The 22,358-nt window shown below is 37.5% G+C and overlaps 1 protein-coding gene across 2 annotated transcripts in view; it reads left to right on the top strand.

Moving 5' to 3' along the window:
- Nucleotides 1–22,358, top strand: part of PDE11A (phosphodiesterase 11A) — a 127,505-nt gene that overhangs the window by 15,396 nt on the left and 89,751 nt on the right. For both annotated transcript variants that reach the window (XM_039387967.1, XM_039387966.1), the window contains exon 2: nucleotides 1,918–2,076. In XM_039387967.1, the coding sequence (XP_039243901.1) occupies nucleotides 1,918–2,076 (159 nt within the window). The remainder of the gene's footprint in view (nucleotides 1–1,917; nucleotides 2,077–22,358) is intronic.

The following is a 22,358-nucleotide window of genomic DNA, read 5'->3' as shown; positions in this document are numbered from 1 at the left end:
GCTTTATGATAAATAGGATTACATTGCAAGCTTATTCAATCATGATTTAGGGACCTTATATAAGAACTAATTAAAATAAATCAAAATCTTTGTAGTTAATTATGCATTAACACTGCTCAAAAAACCTAAATATAAGTGAATGCGTAAGCATATGAAATAATCATGCCTAAAACATGTTAAGTAATAAAAAACCTGTTTATTATGCTAGACGAAATTCCTGACCAGCAGAATTTGAAAATAACCAACACTACAAGAAGTTATACTTGAAAAATTCTTGAATAAATGATTGCTACTTGTCATGTGAAGCTTAAGGGTAAACATCTGTTGTGGGGATTCAATTGCTCTGTTCTGTTATCACTACTGATGATTATACCACTAATTGTGGTACATTTGCCCCTTAGAGCACTGCAGATTAATGAAAAAATACTCTAGTTCATTTATACTACATTTCAGGAACTTACAGACTACCCAGATATTTGCCCATACCATTTCAGCCTACTCAACAGTGGTTTTGTTGAATGTTAATATTGTGAGACAGTCTCCATGAAATCTTTCATTTCATCTTTATGTAGTGTTAGTATAGTGACTTAACAAACATAAATTTAAAGCATCACAACTTCATAAAGCACTTCTGTCTGAAATTGATTCTTCCTGGTATTTCTCATGTACTAGTTATAAGATTGTATAACATAATATATCCCTGGTGGCTTCCCAGCCAGGGATAATCTAGAAATTAGTACATACCAGACCTGCTCATTCTCCTCCACTGCGTTCTCCATTAAGGTAGCACAGCATTCCTTACAGCTTGTTATCCTTTTGTACAAACCCCAGCATGGGCATGCTTCACACACTCTGAAAATACATCTGATGAACTGCAGACAGCTCTTTTAGTGCCTTGGAGGGCTACAGTGTGTGCACAGAGGAGCTCCGGGACCTCACCAGTGCCTGCAAGGGCTGTGTGGTTACCCATAGCTTGACTGGTAGGACAGTTTATTGGCAGTAATATAGAGATACTAAAGCAAGCAGTATTGGTTAAGGTTGAAGAAACTGAACACTACCTGTAGCCACATGGTAAGCAGGTACTGGATGACCACTTTAGCTGCTGGTAGTTTGCTTATCTGTGTTAAAACATGTGAAAGCTGTGGGCAAAGTGACTCTGACCGTCTGTGACCAGGACCAAGGACTATGACCCACCTCTCAAACCTGTCACAGTCCCTCTGGATGGCATTCCTTCCCTCCAGTGTGTCAACTTCACCACACAGCTTGGTGTCCTCAGCAAACTTGCTGAGAGTGCTCTCAATCCCACTGTCCACGTTCCTGACGAAGATGTTACAGCGCCAGTCCAAATATCAACTTCCGAGCAATGTCATTTGTCACTGGTCTCCTTGGGTATTTAGCTGTTGACTGCAACTATTTGAGTGTGACTATCCAGCCAATTTGTTATCCCCTGAGTAGTCTATCTGTCAAATCCACGTACCTCCCGTACAGAGACAAGGATGTTGTGTGGCACAGATGTGGTGCTGAATTGTGTGTGTCTGTAAGGAGTTTGTGCTTTGTCAAGGTCCATGGTGTGTTATGCAGATTCACTTTTCTCACATTTATGTTCCTCATACATTTATCTTCATTTTCCATGTTCTCCTGGTAGCTGCTTTGGTAGGGATTCTTTAGTTATGTCATTCTTCTAATTGAAATATAAATGTGGGACTTCAGCGAATGCAATTATGTAATGGTAAACCTTGTACTGGTTTTCTGAGTGAGGAAAAACAGCTAATAAAGAAGGGGGTAGCAATAACAGAGAAACAACAGCATAATGCTACTGAAAAATACTATATCAGACACTGAGAAAATAACTTTGCTGCCTGAAGAAAACTTAGATATATGGAATGTGTGCTAATGTTTCTTTATTTTCTTTTGCAGGATCGACGCTTTAATGATGAGATTGACAAACTGACTGGATACAAGACAAAGTCACTCTTGTGCATGCCCATAAGAAACAGTGATGGAGAGATTATTGGTGTTGCCCAAGCAATAAATAAAACTCCAGGAGGTGCCCGTTTCTCTGATGATGATGAAAAAGTAAGATTATATATACTATATATACTTTTGTATAGTTTTATAATTTTTTTCTGTAATTCAGTAGACTTGTCTAAAGATACTTAATCCAAATAAGTAAATAGCACAGCACTTGTGTTCATGATGTTTTTGGAGATGCATAACATAAAATGTACATTTTTTTTTTTTGTTCTCAGTAAGAAACATGCTGTAAATGTGTGAGTTCTTGTGGCTGAAATGTCAACTTAATCTTATGTAGACTTTTTTCATGTAGTAGACCTTAATGGGAAGACTTTTATTTTTTGAAAACTCTACCTGTAAGAATTAGTTTGGGGCGAAAGCTATCACAGAGATATTTCTAAGCTTGTTGACTTTAAAAATCAACATATTCTCTTAGTGCTTCCTGTTGGATAAATGCCTGTAGCATATGCAAAAGAAATTTTATTTTAGAGGAAATTATGCATATACAATTCTATGTTATTCTAAAATATTGGAGACTTGTAAACACCCATGAAACGACAAAGAGGATGGGAAGGAGACACTAGGTGTGTATATTGAGCAGAATTTGGAGAGTAAAGTGAGCTCAAAATGCAGGAAAGTAGAAGAAGCTGCAAGGAAGGAACTTTAATTAAAGTCAGTGAGGAAATAGGAAATGGTGCGGTTGAAGGCAGATACATACAACTGACCTTGGAGGGGAAATGTGCATGAAGCCAAAACATGACTGGGGAAGAGAATGGTAGAGGGCAGCAAACTGAGGAGGAACAGAACAGTGACTCTGTCTGCCCAGAAGATAGAAATGGAGTCTCCTTTAAGCATGTAATAGGGAAATACAATTCTGTGTATTAAAATAGTACTGAATGTCAGTTTTGTGGAAATGTAGTTAGAGGCAGACTTTGCCCCCAAAAGCTCTTTATGTTGATTCAAAAGCAGTTAATGTTTGATGCAGAGCCATTTTGGTATATTACATACATGTTGACATGTCTATGCTATGACAGAAAGATGTTAAGTAATGCCTGTTAAAGGGGAAAATTCTGTCCCACTAGTCCATCTAAATAACCGGAGATCATTTTTATAATAAACATAGCTTGACGTGAATGAAATGCATTATAAAGCTAAACTAACAGTGAACATACAAAATATGGCATAAATCAAACTTGTCTTCCATAGAAATCATAGTAATCATATTTTGAGTATTTATTGGAGATGCTATTACAATATTATTTTTACTTTTTATATACCTACAGCAATACATTTAGAGCCTTTTGCATAATTGTGTCATAGTTTGAAACAATTGTTTAGTGAGAATAACAACTTGAATCTTATTATGACTCTTTATATGAATAATGTCTGCTAACAGAATCATACTTGGGTTTGCTGTACAGTGGGAGTAATTCAAAATTGATTGCCTTTTTGAAATTGCAGTATGTGAAAGAACCTTTTGCAGTCCAGGTAGGAAAGTCTTTGCCAAGTGAAATGTTAATAAGTGGGTGCATTAAAGTTGAGAGAGAATGAAAAGGAGTCCAGACATCTTCCAATAGAAACAGTTATAAACCGTTTTTTTCTTCTATTTTTGTTAGATTATTTACCATTGTACAACTTTGCTATCAAGTGGAGGTCTTCCAGCAGTTGTTCTTAGCAACACCTACTTACGTGTGAGGAGCCAGTCTGCTTACTGTGTACCACTGTTTGTTTTTAGTGCTTTTTCTGAATGTATTTCAACATTAATTTCTGATCTGATGTGCTTGAGCTGCTTACCAACTTCTTGTTAAGCTTCACTTTCCCACAAATACATAGCCATTTGGTTCCAATTTGAAAGACTGGACATGTTTGGATTATAATCCTAAAATACATTCAACAAATAAAAGAGTGGAGAATAAATTAGGCTAACAGTAACAAAGTTTATGGTTTGACAGACTAACAGTACAGATGGCTTAGCTCTCCAGTTATACATAATACCAGTATAACTGATATAGCTCTCCAGTTATACATAATAATAGAGTGAGCTTTAGGAAACTTTCATAAATGCCAACTAAATATGGTTACTTTTCACAGCAACACTATTAATAACTTTATAAAACCACAAAAGTAATTCCAAGAGCAATACTCATTGCAGTGTCTATTTATATTTGTCATCTTTTGATTAGATGCTTTCTTCTAAACAGGTTAATTAACAAGGAAGAAAGTAATTCCCGTCTCTGGCAGTGTCGTTTCTTTTAGCTACATATTTAATACAATCTTCTCTTCTGTGAAAACTTATCCAAACTTTCTTTTCATAAAAATAATTAGCTTTTGATTTCTGTTTCTGTAAGGTGTCTATGTAGCTGATTCAGCATAGTGATTTAGTGTGAATTGAATAACTTTAAAAGTAACTTTCAATTTTCAGATACTACTTTTTTGGACATCTGAAGTTATCTCGTACTTAAATTGTTTATTTAGAAGTTAAACTTGCGTAACCTTGCTTCTGAAGTACTTTTGATTCTTGAAAATCTTGGATGTTGAATATTGTTTTATTAGCATATGATAGAAATCTGGCAGTGTATGCCTCAGTGGGTAACCAAATGCAAATTAAACCTTCCCCGAATAGCATTCTTCTGGACTTCTTTATATTAGTACTGTCCTTGTAAAGGGAATTTTGTTTAAAATGCAACTTTTTCATGGGTACTACATTTATTATAAATTCAGCTAGGAAAAAACCTGTGTACATGTGAATTGTGTATTACATAGTTATTCTAATGTATGAATATTTGATGCCAATACTGACACTGTGGTATTTTCTTTCACTCAGTGACAACCAAATATTATCTAATATCAGCAAATTGCTTGTACTTTGTCATCTTTGTATTATATTTACTAGTCATTTATAACACTGTTTTAGTTATAAACCTGTATGTTAGAACTCTTCAAGAATATATTGAATGAGTTCTGACATGTAGCTTTTATGGAAAGGTGAGTGAGAACATAATCATCATTGTGGCCTGTAATAGATCTCAGATTTAATGAGGACTGGCAGTCCATGTGCTGTTATTTCCAAACTTGTGCTTTTAAGTTTCTTCACTCGCTTGATAACCTAGAAAGCATGATATACCTCTGGGAAGCAAGAGAGTACATACTTTCAGGAGAACTGCCTAGCAGGATTAGCAAGTAGGTCTCTTATAATATCAGCAAAAGTGGTTGTGAGGAAAGGGGGCAAGTGAAAACTGGGAAACCCTCTTCAAAATAAGAAAAGAGCTGCCTGGGTATTAAAGTAGTTTGTGCAGAAAAGCCTGATGAGTAGGTGACAAAAGATATACTTTCAGCTTTATGTTGATGTTACAGTTTCTGACAACCAGCAACTTCAGAATGGTTAGAAGATGAAAATCTAAATTACTTGTCTTTTTCCTCCCCTCCAAGCCCTCTCAAGGAAATGTCAGTATCATTTAAGTCTGGCTCTTGTTTGCAAGTGTCTATCCTTTTTTAGTATTGTGTGAAGCAATTAAAATAATGTGTTGGGATTTTTTTACAAAACAACAAGTCTATATTGTATAATAAAATGTCTCTTGGGGACACTGCTGTCTTGACTCACTAGGAAACAAAGAATTATGTTTTCAATTAGAATTAAGTAGCTGCTAGCATCATTTTTATGTACTCTTAGTTATTTTCAGGAAGTTAATAGCAAATAAAATATTTAAGATTTGAGGAGGTTTTAGTGTTCCCGAGCTGTAACCAAGTTTATATTTTGCAATATCTAAAATGGAGTATTGTATTTCAAAGTTTTTCTAGTTTTGTTTTTCATGGCAAATTCACAGGGTTTTCTTTACATCTCTGACAACAATGTTAAAAGCACAGTGCTAATAACGAATTTAAGAGAAGGTTCCACATTTAATAATTACTTCCTACTGCCAAATTTCTTTTCTCCTGTAAGGGATGTTTCAGCCAATTCATTCTTTACGTGCAGAATTAGATGACAGCCACGGGCATGAAGGAAAGATGTTCAGTGTCACAGCGTGTATTGTCACCCCAACATTAGTGGCTCAGTTGCACAGACTGATTTTGGTGATTTCCAAACAATTGATTCAAACAATAGTGGAATACCTTACTTAGAGCCATCACTATTACACTATGTTGTGTAGTTGGTAACTCTTTGGAAAACTAGGCAGGTGACGTACTTGTATATGTATTTTGCAAGTGAAGAGACCAGTTCATTTGCACAGACATAGAGTATAAAGATAAAGCCTCAAACCCTTGAAAAGAACTGTCTACCGTACATGCATTGCCAGCGCTGTGCTTAAGATTCATTTGAGTATATGTGCTGTTTGTTGGTGAGTCATACTTGTTCCAGGACTGGAGAGAAACTCAGCCTAACCAGAGTTTGACAGTCTGTGGTTTAGATTATTGTATGCCCTTTAGAGTCTTCTGAAGTGCAGTGCCAAAACAAATCTAATACTCCATCAGAGAGGCTTAACAAACAGCAGCAGCAGCTCCACGGTCACTTAAATTGGCATCCTGTTTCTCTCAGCCTCTGACGTCCTCCTAGTCGGAAAGAAGTGAATTAACTGAGGGGAGAATACCCAGGGCAGCCATCTTGAACTAAACCCTGTTTGTTTTACTGAAAACCAGTAGTTTGAATGCAATGAGATCTCTGCGGGGGGAGGGGAGAACTATATTTGGTTGTCTGTGCTCTGTGGGTAGTCTTATTAAAAATATATCTAAATATTCCAGGATTCATCAGATGTATATATGGGTTGGGGAGGCTTGAAGATTGCAGTGTTCTCATGCTCCAACATCTGAATTTCTTATATTCCTAATAGAAGCCCTGTGATTTTAAATTGGCCAATTTAATGTGCTCTTCTTGGTCCATATTAGTTAAAGCTTAAATATATTCTATACCAGATCTACTATAGATTTTGCTATGCAGATTTTCAGGGATTTTGCTATACCTACTAATTCATTTTCTGTGAGTTTTTGCATGATGAGCTTAGAGTCATGCTGGCAGTAAGGACCATATCTTGATCTTAAGGAAGTAATCAACTGTAAATAAAACTACTTGGAAAGGAAGTGATCCAGAACAGGCAAGCATCTCTGGCTGTTGTGAAAATGATGACCCCAGCTCTGTGAATGTGTGGAATTTACAAAAAAATAGAAAAAGTCACCTGAAAATAATTGGTGGTTTCACTAGAAAGGAACATGAGAAACAAATCAGATAAAGATTTATTTTTTTTTTTATGTTTCATATATTGCAGTATATGATGACCTCTTGCTAATACTTATCTTGGTTCTCTGGCATGGCAGTGAGACTACAAAACCTATTATTTAAAATTGGCATAATCCTCAAAGGTATCATGTGGCCCATATGTCATTTACATCCCAATGCAAGAGACAGATTTGCTGAAAGAAGACAGAAAATAACAAAGACGTTTGAAGGATGAAGGTGCTGAAGCACTGCAACTATCTGGGAAAACTCTAATGGTCTATTAGGCACAGTTCTCAAAAAGTACTTGTTAAAGAAATCTAAATTAAAATAAATCACAGTAAATGAACCGTCTTGCTGGGGGAGTTTAAAACAACTTGCCGCTGGAATATTTACTTTATCAAGGAAGCTTCATACTACTGGTTTGCAACCAACAGCACAAAATGACTGCCATGGCTGATACTTGCATGGACTTCTTTCTATCTTACATACATTCAGTCATGCTTTCAAGTAAAGATGAAAGCGCAGATTTCTTTTTAATTACAGAACTTTAAATGTACTTGAAACTTATGAAAAACTTAACTGTATCAATACCTCTGTTTTGAAACTGGTATTTAATATTTGAATCAGATATCTTTCTTTCTGAGGTATGGAAACATGTCTAAGATGTTTCACAGTGATATTGCAATTAACTATTTTATTTTTTTCAAATATAAATATATATTTTCCTAGATTCAGGGAGGCCCTGTAGCTGGGTGTTTGTATTTATATTACATTAAATCCTTGATACCTGTTTGATGCCTCTAGATGCTATCATAAAACAAGCACACTGTCAGGTTTGGTATCAGGAAGGGATTCCTGCAATTGCCTTCAGGAATCGGAACCTATTGGTTCTTCCCATATTTCCTGTGCTTGTATCTTCTTAAGCAAATAAGAACTCCTGCCTGTAAACCTAGACTGTCATTTGGCTAAGGTTTGTAGTATGACTCAAAGCTCAATAAACTAAATGGAAGGATCTCTGCTTCCTTCATCTGCTTTAAAGATCTCTGTTAACTTCTACCATAGGAACATTTAATTAAATGTAGACCCCCATGTCTACTTTATGAAGTTTTAAGTTCATTCATCTGGGTCAGAGCATTGTAAAGAGATCAGTTTTGGCTTCTGTTGCCTCCACTGGGTGCAAACAGGCTCTCAGAGTCTGAGCACAGTAGACTGTGCTGCTTTCCTTCATGCTTAGTTCAGTCATGCTGTCAAAACCTATTTTTATTAATTACATTTTATTAATTACATCCCCATTCCCCAATTCCAGAGGAGTTATGGGGATAAGTGATCCATCAGAGAGGTGAATTATGAAGCATTCAGTAGTACCTAGGGTCTAAGTCTTATTAAGAGAACTCTGGGTCTTCCTGCAAATTCTGAATCATAGAAATAGCCCTGGAGCTTGTGCACTGTTTTTCCCTTTCATTAGCATTCACAAAGCGTTGCAGCAGGCCTGGAGAAAGAAGCCCAGATCTCTACTGGTCAAACACAAGAACAAACTTCACAGGAATACCGGTAAGACAACAAAATGTCATGATCATGGAAGCCTTTGTGCAGCCATACCATGTTATTCAATGAGAAGCATAATAAATTTTTCAACAGGAAGCCTGGAAGCCAAGAACTCTGCAGTTCTGATGATAATTTTCAGACACTTCAGGAACTCGAAACAGTGATATTAATATTACTTTTTTTAATTAAAACTATATTAATAGAATTTTTGCTTAAATGCTTTGAATGCTAAAACAACAATAATGAAAGGTCTCAGGAGGATTAGAATTTTGTTTGATTCATCTGTCAGCAGAAAGATCTCCCCATCTGAGAGCTGTAATGTGTACTTGTGTTACAATAAAACACTTAGGTACTGCCTATATAAGGAATTGATTAGAAAAGCTGGTTTTTGTTGGATTTTTTCTGGAGAAAACCCTGTTCTTACATTACCTAAGGAATAAAGTTTTTACTTTCAACTGTCTTTTCTTGGTGAAACTCCCTTAAACCACGTAAATTATTTTGATCAAATGTCTTATTAGGAAAATCTTGATTGATTGAAGTGAAATCTGCCCTGGGGCTTTATTACAGAAGCATGTAAGAGAGAACCTTTGTGGTCAACAGCTGGTGAAGCCTTTGTTTCTGACAGTTACAGGAGATGAGCCCTGTGGGCTGGATGGGAGGACTTTGTCCCTAGTGAAGTGTTTTCTGAACTTCTGTCAGTCTATTCAGTTTTCCCTAGCTGTTCTTCATAATAACTTCAAGGCTTGATATACTCTTAGAAAATAGCATTTTGCATCTCCTGTGAATTGCTTATCTTTCCTGAAGCAGAATGAAATGTTCATACAGCAGTTTCTGCCATCAAAAGTATTTCCCCCTGGAATAGTGATGCTGAGCCTATCTGTAGCTACAGGTTACAAGAGGAGATATTGAAAACTGCTTAGCAAATAATTTTGCTAAAAATTAAGTCAACCTCTGACCTTCAGCATATTTATATGGGCTTCATAAGAAACTGTAATTAAAAATCCATATGTGCTTTCAGACTTTCACTTTTATGTATTCTTACTTTATAATAAGGAAATTACTCTCCTTCTTTTTGAGCTCAGCCTGAGCTTCTGAAGCCTTGTGGAATGCTTTCTTTGCATATAGCATACATTATTTGAACAGATCTGATTAGAAAACACCAAAACAATTTTGCAAAAATCAGTTTCAACTTTTTTTTTTTTAATAGTCCCAGCTTTACATATAGTATTTCTCAGCTCTGTCCCAGCTTTACCTATAGTGTTTCTCATCCCCATGAAAACTGTGCCACCCTGCTGTCCTTGATTGGTTTGGAAAAGTGTAGCTGGTCTGTAATTGGCAAACTCCTGATTGTATGTTTGAAGGAATTCAGTCCTCCTCCGTGTTATCTTCCCAGCTGTCAATCTGAGAAATTCACGCCTTTGGCCCAGCAGCTGGAGTATGTAAGCAGCAATGTAGCTGTAATGCCTGCTAGGAGTATACAGGAATGTGTTTCCCCTGTATCTGAGAAAGGGCTGTTTAAATTTGTGGCCAGAAATGAGTAAAACCCTTGTCCTTGTCTTTCATAGGACCTTTCTCTGTCAGCAACTGAAAGCAAATGCCTGGGATGAGGCAAGCACAGGATGGTATTTCTCTCATATAGTCCACCAGTTTAGTCTTATTTGCAGCTCAGGCCCTGACATGGTATCTTTGTATTTAATACAGCCCCAGGGATTTTCTACTTAAGAATTTATTCAGGCATTTCTTGAGGCAAAATAAGCTTATAGCTTTCACAACATCCTGCATGTTGTGTGAAGAACTGCCATGTGACCTCAATTAATTTCATGCTATTCCCTCTTGTTTTGCTTTTAGTGAACACAGTGAAAAGTCAGTCACTATTGGTTTTCACCCCTTTATTTTGTCCTAAAAATCTTCAGCAGTTTCCACCTGGTGCAACAGTTTTTTCTGCAGTCATCTGTCTGCTTTGGCAGGAGAGGTGCCTGATCTCCAGAGCCCCTGGGCAGTGCCTCAACACTGCTGTGGCAGTTGGTACTTTCCATGTCTGGAGAAGTAGAAGGCATTTGAAACAATTTTTTTTTATACACTCGAACTTAGAAAACCAACTGTGCTTTTCTTAGTGTTTTGAAACTACCTCTTAGTTGTGCCCAAAACTGTTTTTGAAAGCCTGGGCAGGTCTACATTGCTTGTTGTCATCTTGATGTTATTTACTGCATTACCATGAAAAAAAGTTTTGTTCTTCATTTAACTGAGCTAGCCCACTTTGCTGATTGTTAATTTTAGCAAAAACTCTTTGTATTCTTATGAAATATTCCAGAGCTCCCTGAATTGCTGTGGATGTTGCTTTGTGTTTTTAATAAAAAACCCTCTGAACTTAAAGCATGTAAAACAAGTCAGGTTACCAGTGAGAGTTAGTCAAAAAGATGAACAGTTACTGTGCAGCCAGATTATGTGTTCCAGAGTAGAGCTGGCTAAAATTGTGAAAGCTAAAGTAGTTTAACCAAGTAATGATAGCGATTTCACATCTCTTGCATAGCTGCCAATCACTAAACTGGGCAATCAATATTATGATGACCTTTATAGTTGAAATGTTGTTGGAGCTGTAAGAGATAATTGAGCCACATTGGTCCTAATAGTGAATGGTGGCCAGAAGTTTCAGGCAGGAAATTATGCAGTGCACTTCAGGTTATCAAACTGTGTTTAGAAAAATATTTCCTGTGAGCAGCATAGTAATACAGGCAGGGGCACCAGGAAGAATACTTCATGTAACAGTGCTTTGTGAAAGCTGTGAGTAGGATCTTTAATTGCTAATTAGGTCTATGTGGAATGCATAATTATCCACATACATTTTTAGTGAAACAAGAAAATATTTATACTGGCAGCTATGTAAGGCTACAGTCTTTGGACTGAACTTGGCATGAATTTAACCTTAGTATTAACTTGCTGGCAACTTGCTGTCCATGTAGTAGAATGGATAAAAACAAATCTTGTTTTCTGTTTAAAAAAAGAAAAAGGTTTTGCTATATAAAAACAGACTGGCATTTTGTGATGCTGGTGTCATGGTTACAAAGCAAATTCAATGATAATAGCTATGCAGTGTTGTTGCAGGTTTTAAACTGGGACGTGAGTGGAAATCCCCTGGAGCTGTAATGGACAGGGCCCCATGTGTGTGATGAACTTGTGGAGATCCAAGAGCTGAGGCTGTCCTAGCTGCCATGTGGTGAGGTGTTAGGGATATTTGGAAGGACAGCGGGCCATATGTTGTGGTCTGAGCTGGAGCAGCCCTTGCAGACTTGTCCTACTGAGCAGAACAGTTATGAATACAGTACTGCTTCCTGGAGTAGTAGGAGAGAAGGCTTTGAAAGGAAGAAGCTTACCAAGACACATTACCCTAAACACAATCCAAATTTTCTGTTTCTGTTACCCAAAGTGGAAAATGTGGTTAGTGGGGCCTCTGCACTTGCTTCTGTGATTGAATTACAAAGGCTGATAATCTGCGCTAGCCTAGGATTTTAGGTCTTCTCATTCAACTCAAGGTGTAAAGTCATGGGCTTTTAATCCTGTGTGGCCAGAAATTTTGATTCTTGGTGATGGAAAAGATTGTTGCTACCCTAGTGGACATGCATAACAGCTGAAATGTCACCTTTATAATACAGCTCTCCCAAAGGTAAACTCTGATATCTAGTCTCTTAAACAATATTGAATAATGCTGAATTTCAAGAAGTTGATAAAATTAGACAGAGCAGTGAAGTTGTGGGTGACTTACAAAAGCTGAAGTCTGCCTGCAGAAGTGTTAAACCAGTTAGATTAACAAGAAGCTGCTTAGTAAAAAATTAAAGCAACAAGATACTGCATTTAATCTAAGTTCTGAAAAAACATATAATGTAGAGACTGTAATTTGCCTTATAAATGGAGAGATTATATCTGGTTTTGTATGATTTCATGAACATCTGACAAAATATGACCACTGGGTGATAAACTCAATAGTTGCTGCCAGACCAAGGAGTTCCTATACAAATCAAAAGCATTTTAGTTTTCTGAAGTGAGTTTTGGGAAATCACGGTACATAGGAAGCAGAAGGCATTCCAGTGATATATGAAAAACCACCATAAGAACCTATAGGAATGAGCTTGAGCTTTATATGTGGTCAGCTATCAGCTTAAAGTTTTTGCATTAATGCTTACTTTTGGAAGAATAAAGAAATGGGGATTGTTCATTTCTTGGTTTTTTTCCCCCTCAACCTATTACAACTTTTAACATATTCTTTAATAATTAGGATCCATTTTCAGAGTGGAAATGGTGGGAAACTTATTTTATAAGCCTCTGTGTTCTGTGTACACAGAGGATTCAATAAAATGAATTCTTCCACTGAGTAACTACAGTGATCATGTTTCTCACCTATGTCATACTAAAATAGTATGTCCTGAACATTAAAACAAAATACTTCAATTATTGTTTCATCAGGTACTTTTAATGAAAACTGAACTGGAGATGAATAATCTGAATTGATTCTAATTTAATTTATTATAATTTGCATGGCCTTCTGTTTTGCTTCTGCTGTCAGTTTTTTGAATTTTATTAGAATAGATATGTCAAGTCAGATACTAAGATCTATTTTTGCTTATATAAAAAGATTAAATGTTAGATACTTGTAGTAGAATGTGACGTTGAAGCAGGAAATATCTAACTGTTAAAAATATCCAGGAGGTAGTGTTTTAAATGGAACCTGCTTTTCTTGGCTAACTGCTGTTCTTCTGATGTGAAGTCAATCAGACAGTATGATTTTATGTCAATATGATTGTGAAAGCTATGAAAGTGAGTATAGGAACAATAACCAGAACATTTTATATCTGGGCACATCTTTTACAATGGCAGAGTTCTAGTACCAGAACTGTTTTGACTTTCTTTCTTTAATGGAATTATTTTGCATTTCCTTTTCTCTCAATATTTTAATTTTAGGAGTTGATCCTCCTTTTTCTGGGGGACAGAGGTTCTGCTGCTGTATATGCTGCCCTGCCTAATGGCGTGGTTATCATTTTCCTGGCAGTGGGGCTACTAAAATTGATACTCAGATTTGTAGTCTTGTGATTGGTACTGTTGCATTAACCAGAGCTGCGTGCTGATAACTTACCACTTTCATTTGTCACATAGAAACTCCCCTCGAGAATAGGCTGATCGTTAAATGTCATTTAGAAGCACACATAGGGATATAGAGATTCTTGTCTCTAAGGCAGGTTTTTGCAGCAGGGAGAGGGGAAGTGGAGACAGGAGAGGGCAGGGCTAGGGAGTGAAAAGCTGTGGCAGACCCAGTCTGAGGGCACAGCCACAAAGTGATGGAGAAAGCATCCTGCGCTCCTGCGTTTGAGGCTCGCGGTCCTGTGCCACCAGAAGAGGGTCTCACCCCCTCTAGTGGCTTGCGTTCCTGCCTGGTGGTGATAGTACAAACTTAGATGAGCATGTGTAGCTAGAATAGTGCATCCCAACGATAAATGGTGACTCTCCTATAGCTTAATGCCTCTGCTATTTTTTGTACGTTTTTAGCACTGAAAGATGGCAGCATGTTTTGCAAACGTTAATTAAATATAAATCAAGTTAGCAATCCTCATGCTGCTTCTGTGCTTTGTGATAGACATTTACTCCGTATGAGCGCAGCCCAACTAGGCTAGGAAGGCTCCCAGTGTTTGCAACTCTCCGTGTCAAACCAGCGCTTTACCCCTCGGGACGCGGGTTGAGCCCGTTCGGCGCTGTCCCCTTATGTAAGTGAAGTCGCCTGTTCACACTGCCATCAAGTGGATGCAAGGCACTATGGCACCAGCCTGGCACTTGAAATTTCGTATCCCCTTTGTATTACTTCAAAATTTTAACGAACCTAACTTCACTTAGTTGCATGTCTGACTCTGACACCTGCCTGGGAGAGGCCTCTCCTATTTGCCTTAAATACAGAAGAAGCAAAGTCAGTTCTCTAAAACTGTGTGTTTATATGGGAAGATGAATCAAGATTTTATTGCTCCATAGTTTGTCTGCGATTGACTTGTCATTTGAGGGTGATTTTGATATTGTTAGCCTTATCAAGTGTTCATAAGTACTTCACTTGATGTAGAGTGAAGTACTTGAACATTAATTGCCAGAATCAAAGTCGTGTTCACAACTGCATTCAGATATTTCCATGGGTCACAGGGGTTGGTTTATGAGAAATTTTTTGCTATTTCGTTTCCCGTGACTTTGTTGCATAGCCTCAGACCTTATTTGCCTGCCACTTTTCAGTGTTTTTCCAAAGACAAAAAGATAAGGAGATAATCAGATCAAAAAATGGGAGACACCAAAAGCAAGACTTTAAGTGTGTACTTCAGGCATCTTCACTCAAAAACAGTCTTTTGGCTACTTGATCCAAGACATACCTTGCAGTCAATAGCTGCCTCCCTGTTCATCCATAAAAGTATCCAGTGTGTCTGCATATGTTGGTGCTTCAGTCTGCCATCTCATGTCCTGCAGAGGACTGCTACAAAGAGATCCTGAATTTAACTGTGCTTAGATGTAATCATTATGTCTAAATGGGATTCTTAGCTGGCTTTTGGATGCCAGAGAGTGCTCCAGGTAAAACAGACTCTGGATAAAATGCACTAGTCAAATAATTACTTGAATTCAGGATTCAAGCTTAGGTGTTGAGCTGTGGCAGCACCGAGAGTGTGGTCTGGTGTGGGAGGCATAGGGGGCAAGGTTTCATTTCTGGGCAATGCAGCTCCTTCTCAAGTGGCCACAGTACACAAGTTCCAAGCCAAACCTGTTAGTAAAGAGACTATGTGTTTTGCATCATCATTAATATGTGCTGCTCTTGAACAGTTCTGAACTAAACTCTATTATATGTTGTGGTTTCTCTTTAGGAAATCATATATAATACATTGAATGACTTAGTTAATTATTTACATTCTCTCAATAGAATAGTAGGAGTGGTAAATCTAATGAGAAATTTTTTCAGTACGATTGTTATGGAGATAATGAATCCTCTACTTCTTTAGGTACATTATAGGTTTATCTTACTTGAAAGTGTGCCCTTATTTCATATGTCAATAATCCAATTTTTTTTTTTTTTTTTTTAACTTAAAAGCCCAACTCAAGGGCCCAAGACCCCAGTACAGTAGGTGCTGGACAGACAGTGAGCAGGAGGCAGCTTCTCCAAAAAGATGGTAGGAAGAATTACAGAAATGACAAATGGGTTGTCATAAGTACTTATCTGATGACCTTTTAGTAGGTTTCCGTAGACCTCTTGGATGCTTTGAGGGAATTTAATTTTTGTGCTTTATAAATTTTTTATCTGAAAGTATGCTATAAAAAGGAAAGTCAAGGGAAGAAGAAAAATCACATAATAGTAGTCATAGTCAAAAAATTGTAGAAGTGGCAAACTCTTCACCTCTAGGAACTAGACTAGGGTTGCTTATCAGGCCAGTTCAGGTGGGTAGAAGCATTAGCCAAAAGTTGGTTCTAGTCTTTTCGGGGACAGAATGATAAATAGATACCCTTGTTTGCCACATTTTCATTAATGCAGTTGTATGTTAGGGATTACAGTAAAGTAGAAGGGTACTGATACAGTTCTCAAGATTTTTTTTATATCAAAACCATGCTTTGTGTTTTCCTACTTTTTTTTTTCCCTAATTTTTAAGATTAGTGAAGGGAATGGGTATGTAGGTATACCTCTCTCACATTGCTAATAAAGACATAATAAATAACCAATATTAAAATTATGTTCAAGGTATCATGCAAATGAGAGTTATACAAAACACCAGACTCTTGGAGGACAAGGTTTTACAGGTGGTTTTAAGCCTTGAGTATAAGCAGCCTGTTTACTTCTAAACTCTACTGACTTCAGAGCCTACCAAGCACAGAGTTTTGTTCAAACCTCTAGTCCTTGGCTGAAAATCTGTTGTACCTGACAGAAGCATTATAAAGAGAGCTCAGCCTGGAGGTAGAAAAATGATGTGTTGTTTCAAATTTTCAAAATAATTTTGAAAAACCTTGTCTCTAAGAACTAGACTAGGGTTGCTGATCAGGCTAGTTCGGGTAGCTCCAAATGCCATCTTGCACTTTAAGCTGCTGTGTGATCCGCTTACACAATTCTCACCTGTGTATGTCTGCATTCTGCTTACATGCCTCTTCCATGAATTAAATAGAAGAGGACATGTCAGTGGTCTCCCAAGTTGGGACTGAAGAAGGAAAGGTCAGAATTAATCCCCTTTAACTAAGACTCCATCTTTTAATTTCCAGGGAGCACTACATTATTCTTTGTTAGAAATTCAATTAGTTTTCCACATGAGGTTTTAATTCTCTGTGTAGTCTTTTAATGCTATTGAATTAGGACCCCAATTGTATTTTGTATTATACAGGATAACAGAAATAATTGGGTTTAATACCATTAGCCGGTTGTATTAGCAACTGTATGAATGGGCAGCAGCTCATGCCCAAGGAGTTATCACTGAGATTATAGACTTCCACCCAGCTGGAAGTAAATGAGTGTGGTGTTCTGCAGTACAGTTCAATCAAAGGACTTTTTATGCAAGATGACTCACCTTAAAACACATGGAGGTGATCACAACACTCTTTTTCATGTCTAAACCAAGGAGAATTACAGAATCACAGAATGGATAAGGTTGGAAAGGACCACAGTGGGTCATCTGTCCAACTTCCCTGCTGAAACAGAGTCATCCCAGAGCACATGGCACAGGATTGCATCCAGACGGTTCTTGAATATCTCCAGTGATGGAGACACCACAGCCTCTCTGGGCAGTCTGTTCCAGTGCTCAAACACCTGCACAGTAAAGAATTTCTTCCTCATATTCAGAGAGAACTTCCTGTGCATCAGCTTCTGCCCATTGCTTCTTGTCCTATTGTTTGGCACTGCCAAGAAGAGCCTGGATCCATCCTCTTGACACACCACCTTCAGATACTTATAGACCTTGATGAGGTCCCCTCTCCATCATCTCTGCTGAACAGGCCCAGCTCCCTCAACCTCTCCTCCTGAGAGAGGTGCTCCAGTCCCTTAATCATCTTTGTAGCCCTCTGCTAAGCTCTAGAAAGCTTCATGTCTCTCTTCTACTAAGGAGCCCAGAAGCAGACGCAAGAAGAGAGTGCTCTTCGTTTCGTTGTTCCATGGAATAGTAAGTGCATTATAACCGTGCATATTGGTATTGTCAAGTGTCAGGGTAAACCTTAAAGTCGGTAGCAAGGGCTTGCAGTAACCTTTCAGGTCAGTGACAGACCTGAGAAGGAAACCACAATGCTCTGACTGTTTACTTCTGTGTGTCCTGGCTACTGGACCTAGTCTTCTCTTCCATTTACAAGAGAGAAAATAATTTTATGCCGATTGTATTCTGAGTGAGATGGTGATGTTGAAGGCAGCATAAGTGATGCTATCATGAGGAAAACTGAATTGTTGACTTTAGTTAAAGGAAATTAAGAATTTAGTGCAATTGTTGAGCAGACAGCTGAATATTTGGAGAGAAGTAAAGCAACTCTACGCAGATGATTAAGGACAAGTCTCTTAGAGCAGTGAGGGATTGTGATCTGCCAGGTCAGTCTGGGGAGAGGGAATGAAGGCATCTCCACACAGGCTTTTAGGCTGGATTTGTTTGTAGTTCATGTTGCAGGCCAGCAGGAATATGCCCTGAAGTCCATGTGTGCTGCCTTGCATAGCTGTCACTGCTCTACTACCAGCGAGACTGTGTGATTCTGCTGGTGGTGCAGGGATTGCCTGCTAGACATATGGATGAAAGCAGATAAAGCCAGAAATACTCCAATCTCTGGAGCCTCATAACTCCTATCAGTATGGATGCAGTCTTTGGCTTTCCATGAATCTGCACAGGGTAAAAATGGAGAGATGGGAAGGAAGGAGTGGCAATACCAGTGCAAGAAAAGGCTAATTGTTTCCATGTTAGACCAGCAACTGTGAGAAATAGGAGATTGAATAAGTGTGTGTAGTTTTTTTGGTTGGTTTTCTTTCAGTGGTTTTTTTTTTTTTTTTTTTTGGTTGATTGATTGGGGTTTGTTTGGTTGGTTTTGGTGGGGGTTTTTTGTTTTGTTCTTGGGTTTTTTTCACAGCATATGAAATCAGATTTACAGTTACAAATTAAAAATTAACTGTTTTCAGAATCGATAAACTCTTTGCCCAGAAAAAGGAACAGTAAGACCTTTATTTTTAAAATGCCTAAGGCAATTTGTATAAGTATATAGAGCTCTCTGATACTTTGGATTTGATAGTACTGGCACCACCTATTGGTCTTTTGCACTGAAATCAATCTATGCTTTGTGTTCAGTTTCTGAAAAACATCATAAAATTCACTGTCACATATAGGTACTGGTAAAAAATTTTGTCATGAAAAAGTAGCAATAATAAATCCTGTTTATGTGACCATGTAGTATTTCAGGACAATTGACAGGCAAGCCTGCAGAATTCAGCCATTTTTCTTTGGCTGTTCCAGTTCCATGATTAAAGAAAATACTTTCCATATGGAAGCAGTGAATTTCTTACTATTAAAAAAATCACATCAAATGAACTAAAACAAAGTAAGAAAGATTTTTTTTTTTAAGGTTCAATAGATAAATTAAAATTGGTTGTTCCATAAGCAGAGACAAAGTAGGAAATAATAACTTTGAGAAGAGAATGAACTAAAAATAAGGTAGAAAAGATGGAGAAATGAGTGGGTGCAAGGACTGCAACAAGATTGAATACATATCAGAAGATAATCTAAGCTAAGAATATTTTTTTGCGCAGATAAGATAAAGACACTGGGCATTGGGAAAATATTTAAACTCATAATAAAGGAATAAAAGCAGAAGGAGAGCAAATGTGGACAAATGTGCAGTGAGGTGAATTTGAATTTTTCTGTTGTGCTTCTACTCAGCTGTAAGAAACCAGGATGTATGACCCAGGGCACTGCCCTGATCATTCAGCCTTGCCTTGGTTGGTATTCATTGCTTGACTAATGGCAACTTTTGCAGTCCAAAATTATGGAGGTAAAAAAAGAGCAAACCTACTCAAATCCTAATCAAATCAAAGAACACTGTTCTATTCTCGGACTTTTTAATAAAATATCTATGAGGGGAGGATAGCCTATGCGATGAAAGGACAGCCTGTTTTCCTATTGTTTCAGTAGCTTAAAGACTAGATATCCTTGCTGAGTTTGTGAAGTGTTTTACCGCCTGGTACTACAGAATCAAGCTGAATTAACTGTGATACTGCTTAAAGGCTGCAACTGCAAGGCTTGTTTTGGTGAGTGCCCTGTAAAAGTTTAAAGTAATTTGGCCCTGTATTGAACTGTTAATAACGTAGGCAGAAGCAAGCTCTTAATGTCAGTAAATTTGCACCAAGGAAGACAACAGCATATTGATTTCTGATCACAGTTCAGCTACTGGAAATCAAATGCTCTCCAGTGTGCAGTTCAACAGCCATATTAATACCTTACAGTTTTTCTTCTGAGGCATGCAATGAGAAGTATACATAAGTATATGCCTGGAAGAACCTTGTTTTGCTGGAAGCAAAATGTATGTCTGTATAAGTAACTGTAACAGGCTTGCTTATATACTTGATTTTCTGTATAGAGGCTTAGGGTTGGTTTTTGGGTTTTTTTTCATTTAAACAGAGCTTTGTTTAGATGCACGATCACTTCAGTCTGAGATTCGAAGCACTGTTTGATTTTCATTATTAAGGGGCAGGATGCTGTGTGCTTAGTAGGTGTAAGGTTAATATCTTTGAACATTTACAGTGCAGCAGATCACTGTTTTATCTCTCAGGATGTAACCCATTGTATGGTTCATAATGCTGTTTTCATTGAAAGGTCATTTAGACAGTTGTTCTGAACTGGATTTTTTTCTGTGCCCTTCGCCAAATTACCCCAAAGAAAGACAAATGATCTCATTTGAAGCTGTACTAAAAACACTTCATGGCTAGTTACAGAGGAAGGAGAAAGAGATACATAATTGATGCCAAACACTGATGGTTCTGCAATCGTAGCTCGTAAAAGACTGAGCACTGAGGAAGAACATCTGAAAGCAGAGACTGTAGTGTGAAGGTTTGAATACTTCCTTGGACCAGTGAGTGAGACACTGCAGGCAAGACTGTAATCATAAGCTTGGGGCAACAGTATTTTTGGTTGAATAAAATATCTTTTGTCTGCAGTGGTCTGAAAAATATAAGTCTCCAAATAGAAACAACTCATATAGCAAATAATTCCCATACCTGCTGTGAGAGAAGATGGGATTTTTTTTCTGTGTGCGGAGGACCTCAGAAGCCTGTGATTGTATTTATCTGGCAGCCACGTGAAAGGCAGTGTGTTAACACATCAGATTCATAGAAATCTGCAAGATGAAATTGCAGTGTGGGTTTTACTGGGGAGAAGCTGCATCCGGTTTTCATGGCTCCTCAAAGAAAAATGAATTTGCTGTCCCCAAATTGCCTGGGCTTCACAGACAAGTACTTTAGGTAAATAATAATGGGTATAGTTATACCACCAGAATTTGGCACTGCTGTTCCAGTTTATAAATAACTTTGCCTAGAAATCAGATAGCAGCATGTGCAGGTGTGAGTCATTAGTGCAGGAGACACAATGATGTGTGGAAAAAGAATGGCTCACATCCAAACTAGCCCACACACTTTCATCAGCCTCTTGAAGTCTGCAGCACAGAAAATAAATTTTTCAAGTCAGGCTGCTAAAGCCCACCCAATCTTAAAGCTCAAAGGTGCAATAATATGGAATGCAATGCTTCTCCCAGTGCTTTGTCAATCAGTCAAGCTCAAAAGGCAGTTTTGTAAGACACTAGTTTACTGTCTGAGTTAATTATCACAATGTCAGCTGAATAAATTAATATCCCCCACATACGCACACAAAAAATGTGTGTCAGAGCTGCTTTCTGTAAATCATTGTTTTAGAACATGTTTTTTTAAGTTCTAAGGAGTTAAGAAGATAACAAAATTATTACTTGATTTTATTTTTAAAATTTCATGAGCTGAAACTGGAAACAGTTAATGATACTGACCTCCCTGGTTCCAGAGTTAATGGAGGGTGTAATGAAGAAATCAACAAGTACCAAAATAGCACTTATGATAAGGTGCTGGTTTTGGAGAGAATTTCAGGGAAAGAAAAAATGGTGCTTTTAGTTCAGGAATATGCCTGACTTAGTTCTAACTGGTCTGGCAAAGTTTATCCTTTCAAGGCTTAAGTTAAGCTGAAGGGGGATAGACAACTTCGATGTCAGGTGAAGGTTCTCGGCAGAACAATTGAATTCAAACAGGATTCAAGTTATTTTTTTAGCTGAAGATTAAAGACAGAAGTAAGTGGGTTCTTTTTCATATGAAAGCACATTTGCATTCTAGATCTGGTATGTTTTCAATATTGCAGATTGAATCCTTGTTTATTTTAATAAGGTGCACATTTCACTATTTGCTGAACAATCCTTTTTTTGCCATATGTCTTCTTTTTCCTATTTTTGCAGTGAAATAAAGATAGAAAATTGAAGCACAAGTTTAGATCACTTTCGCTAAAATTTTGGCTTAAGGTCTTATCAAAAGATACCCTATGTTTTTTCTTGCTTAGTGTTTTGAAATTATGAT

This window comes from Pipra filicauda, unplaced genomic scaffold (assembly GCF_003945595.2).
Source record: "Pipra filicauda isolate LSUMZ 115617 unplaced genomic scaffold, ASM394559v2 scaffold5_size6683894_pilon, whole genome shotgun sequence".
Lineage (NCBI taxonomy): Eukaryota > Metazoa > Chordata > Aves > Passeriformes > Pipridae > Pipra > Pipra filicauda.
Note: the sequence above shows the minus strand (reverse complement) of the source record. Positions and strands in the feature narration are given on the sequence as shown.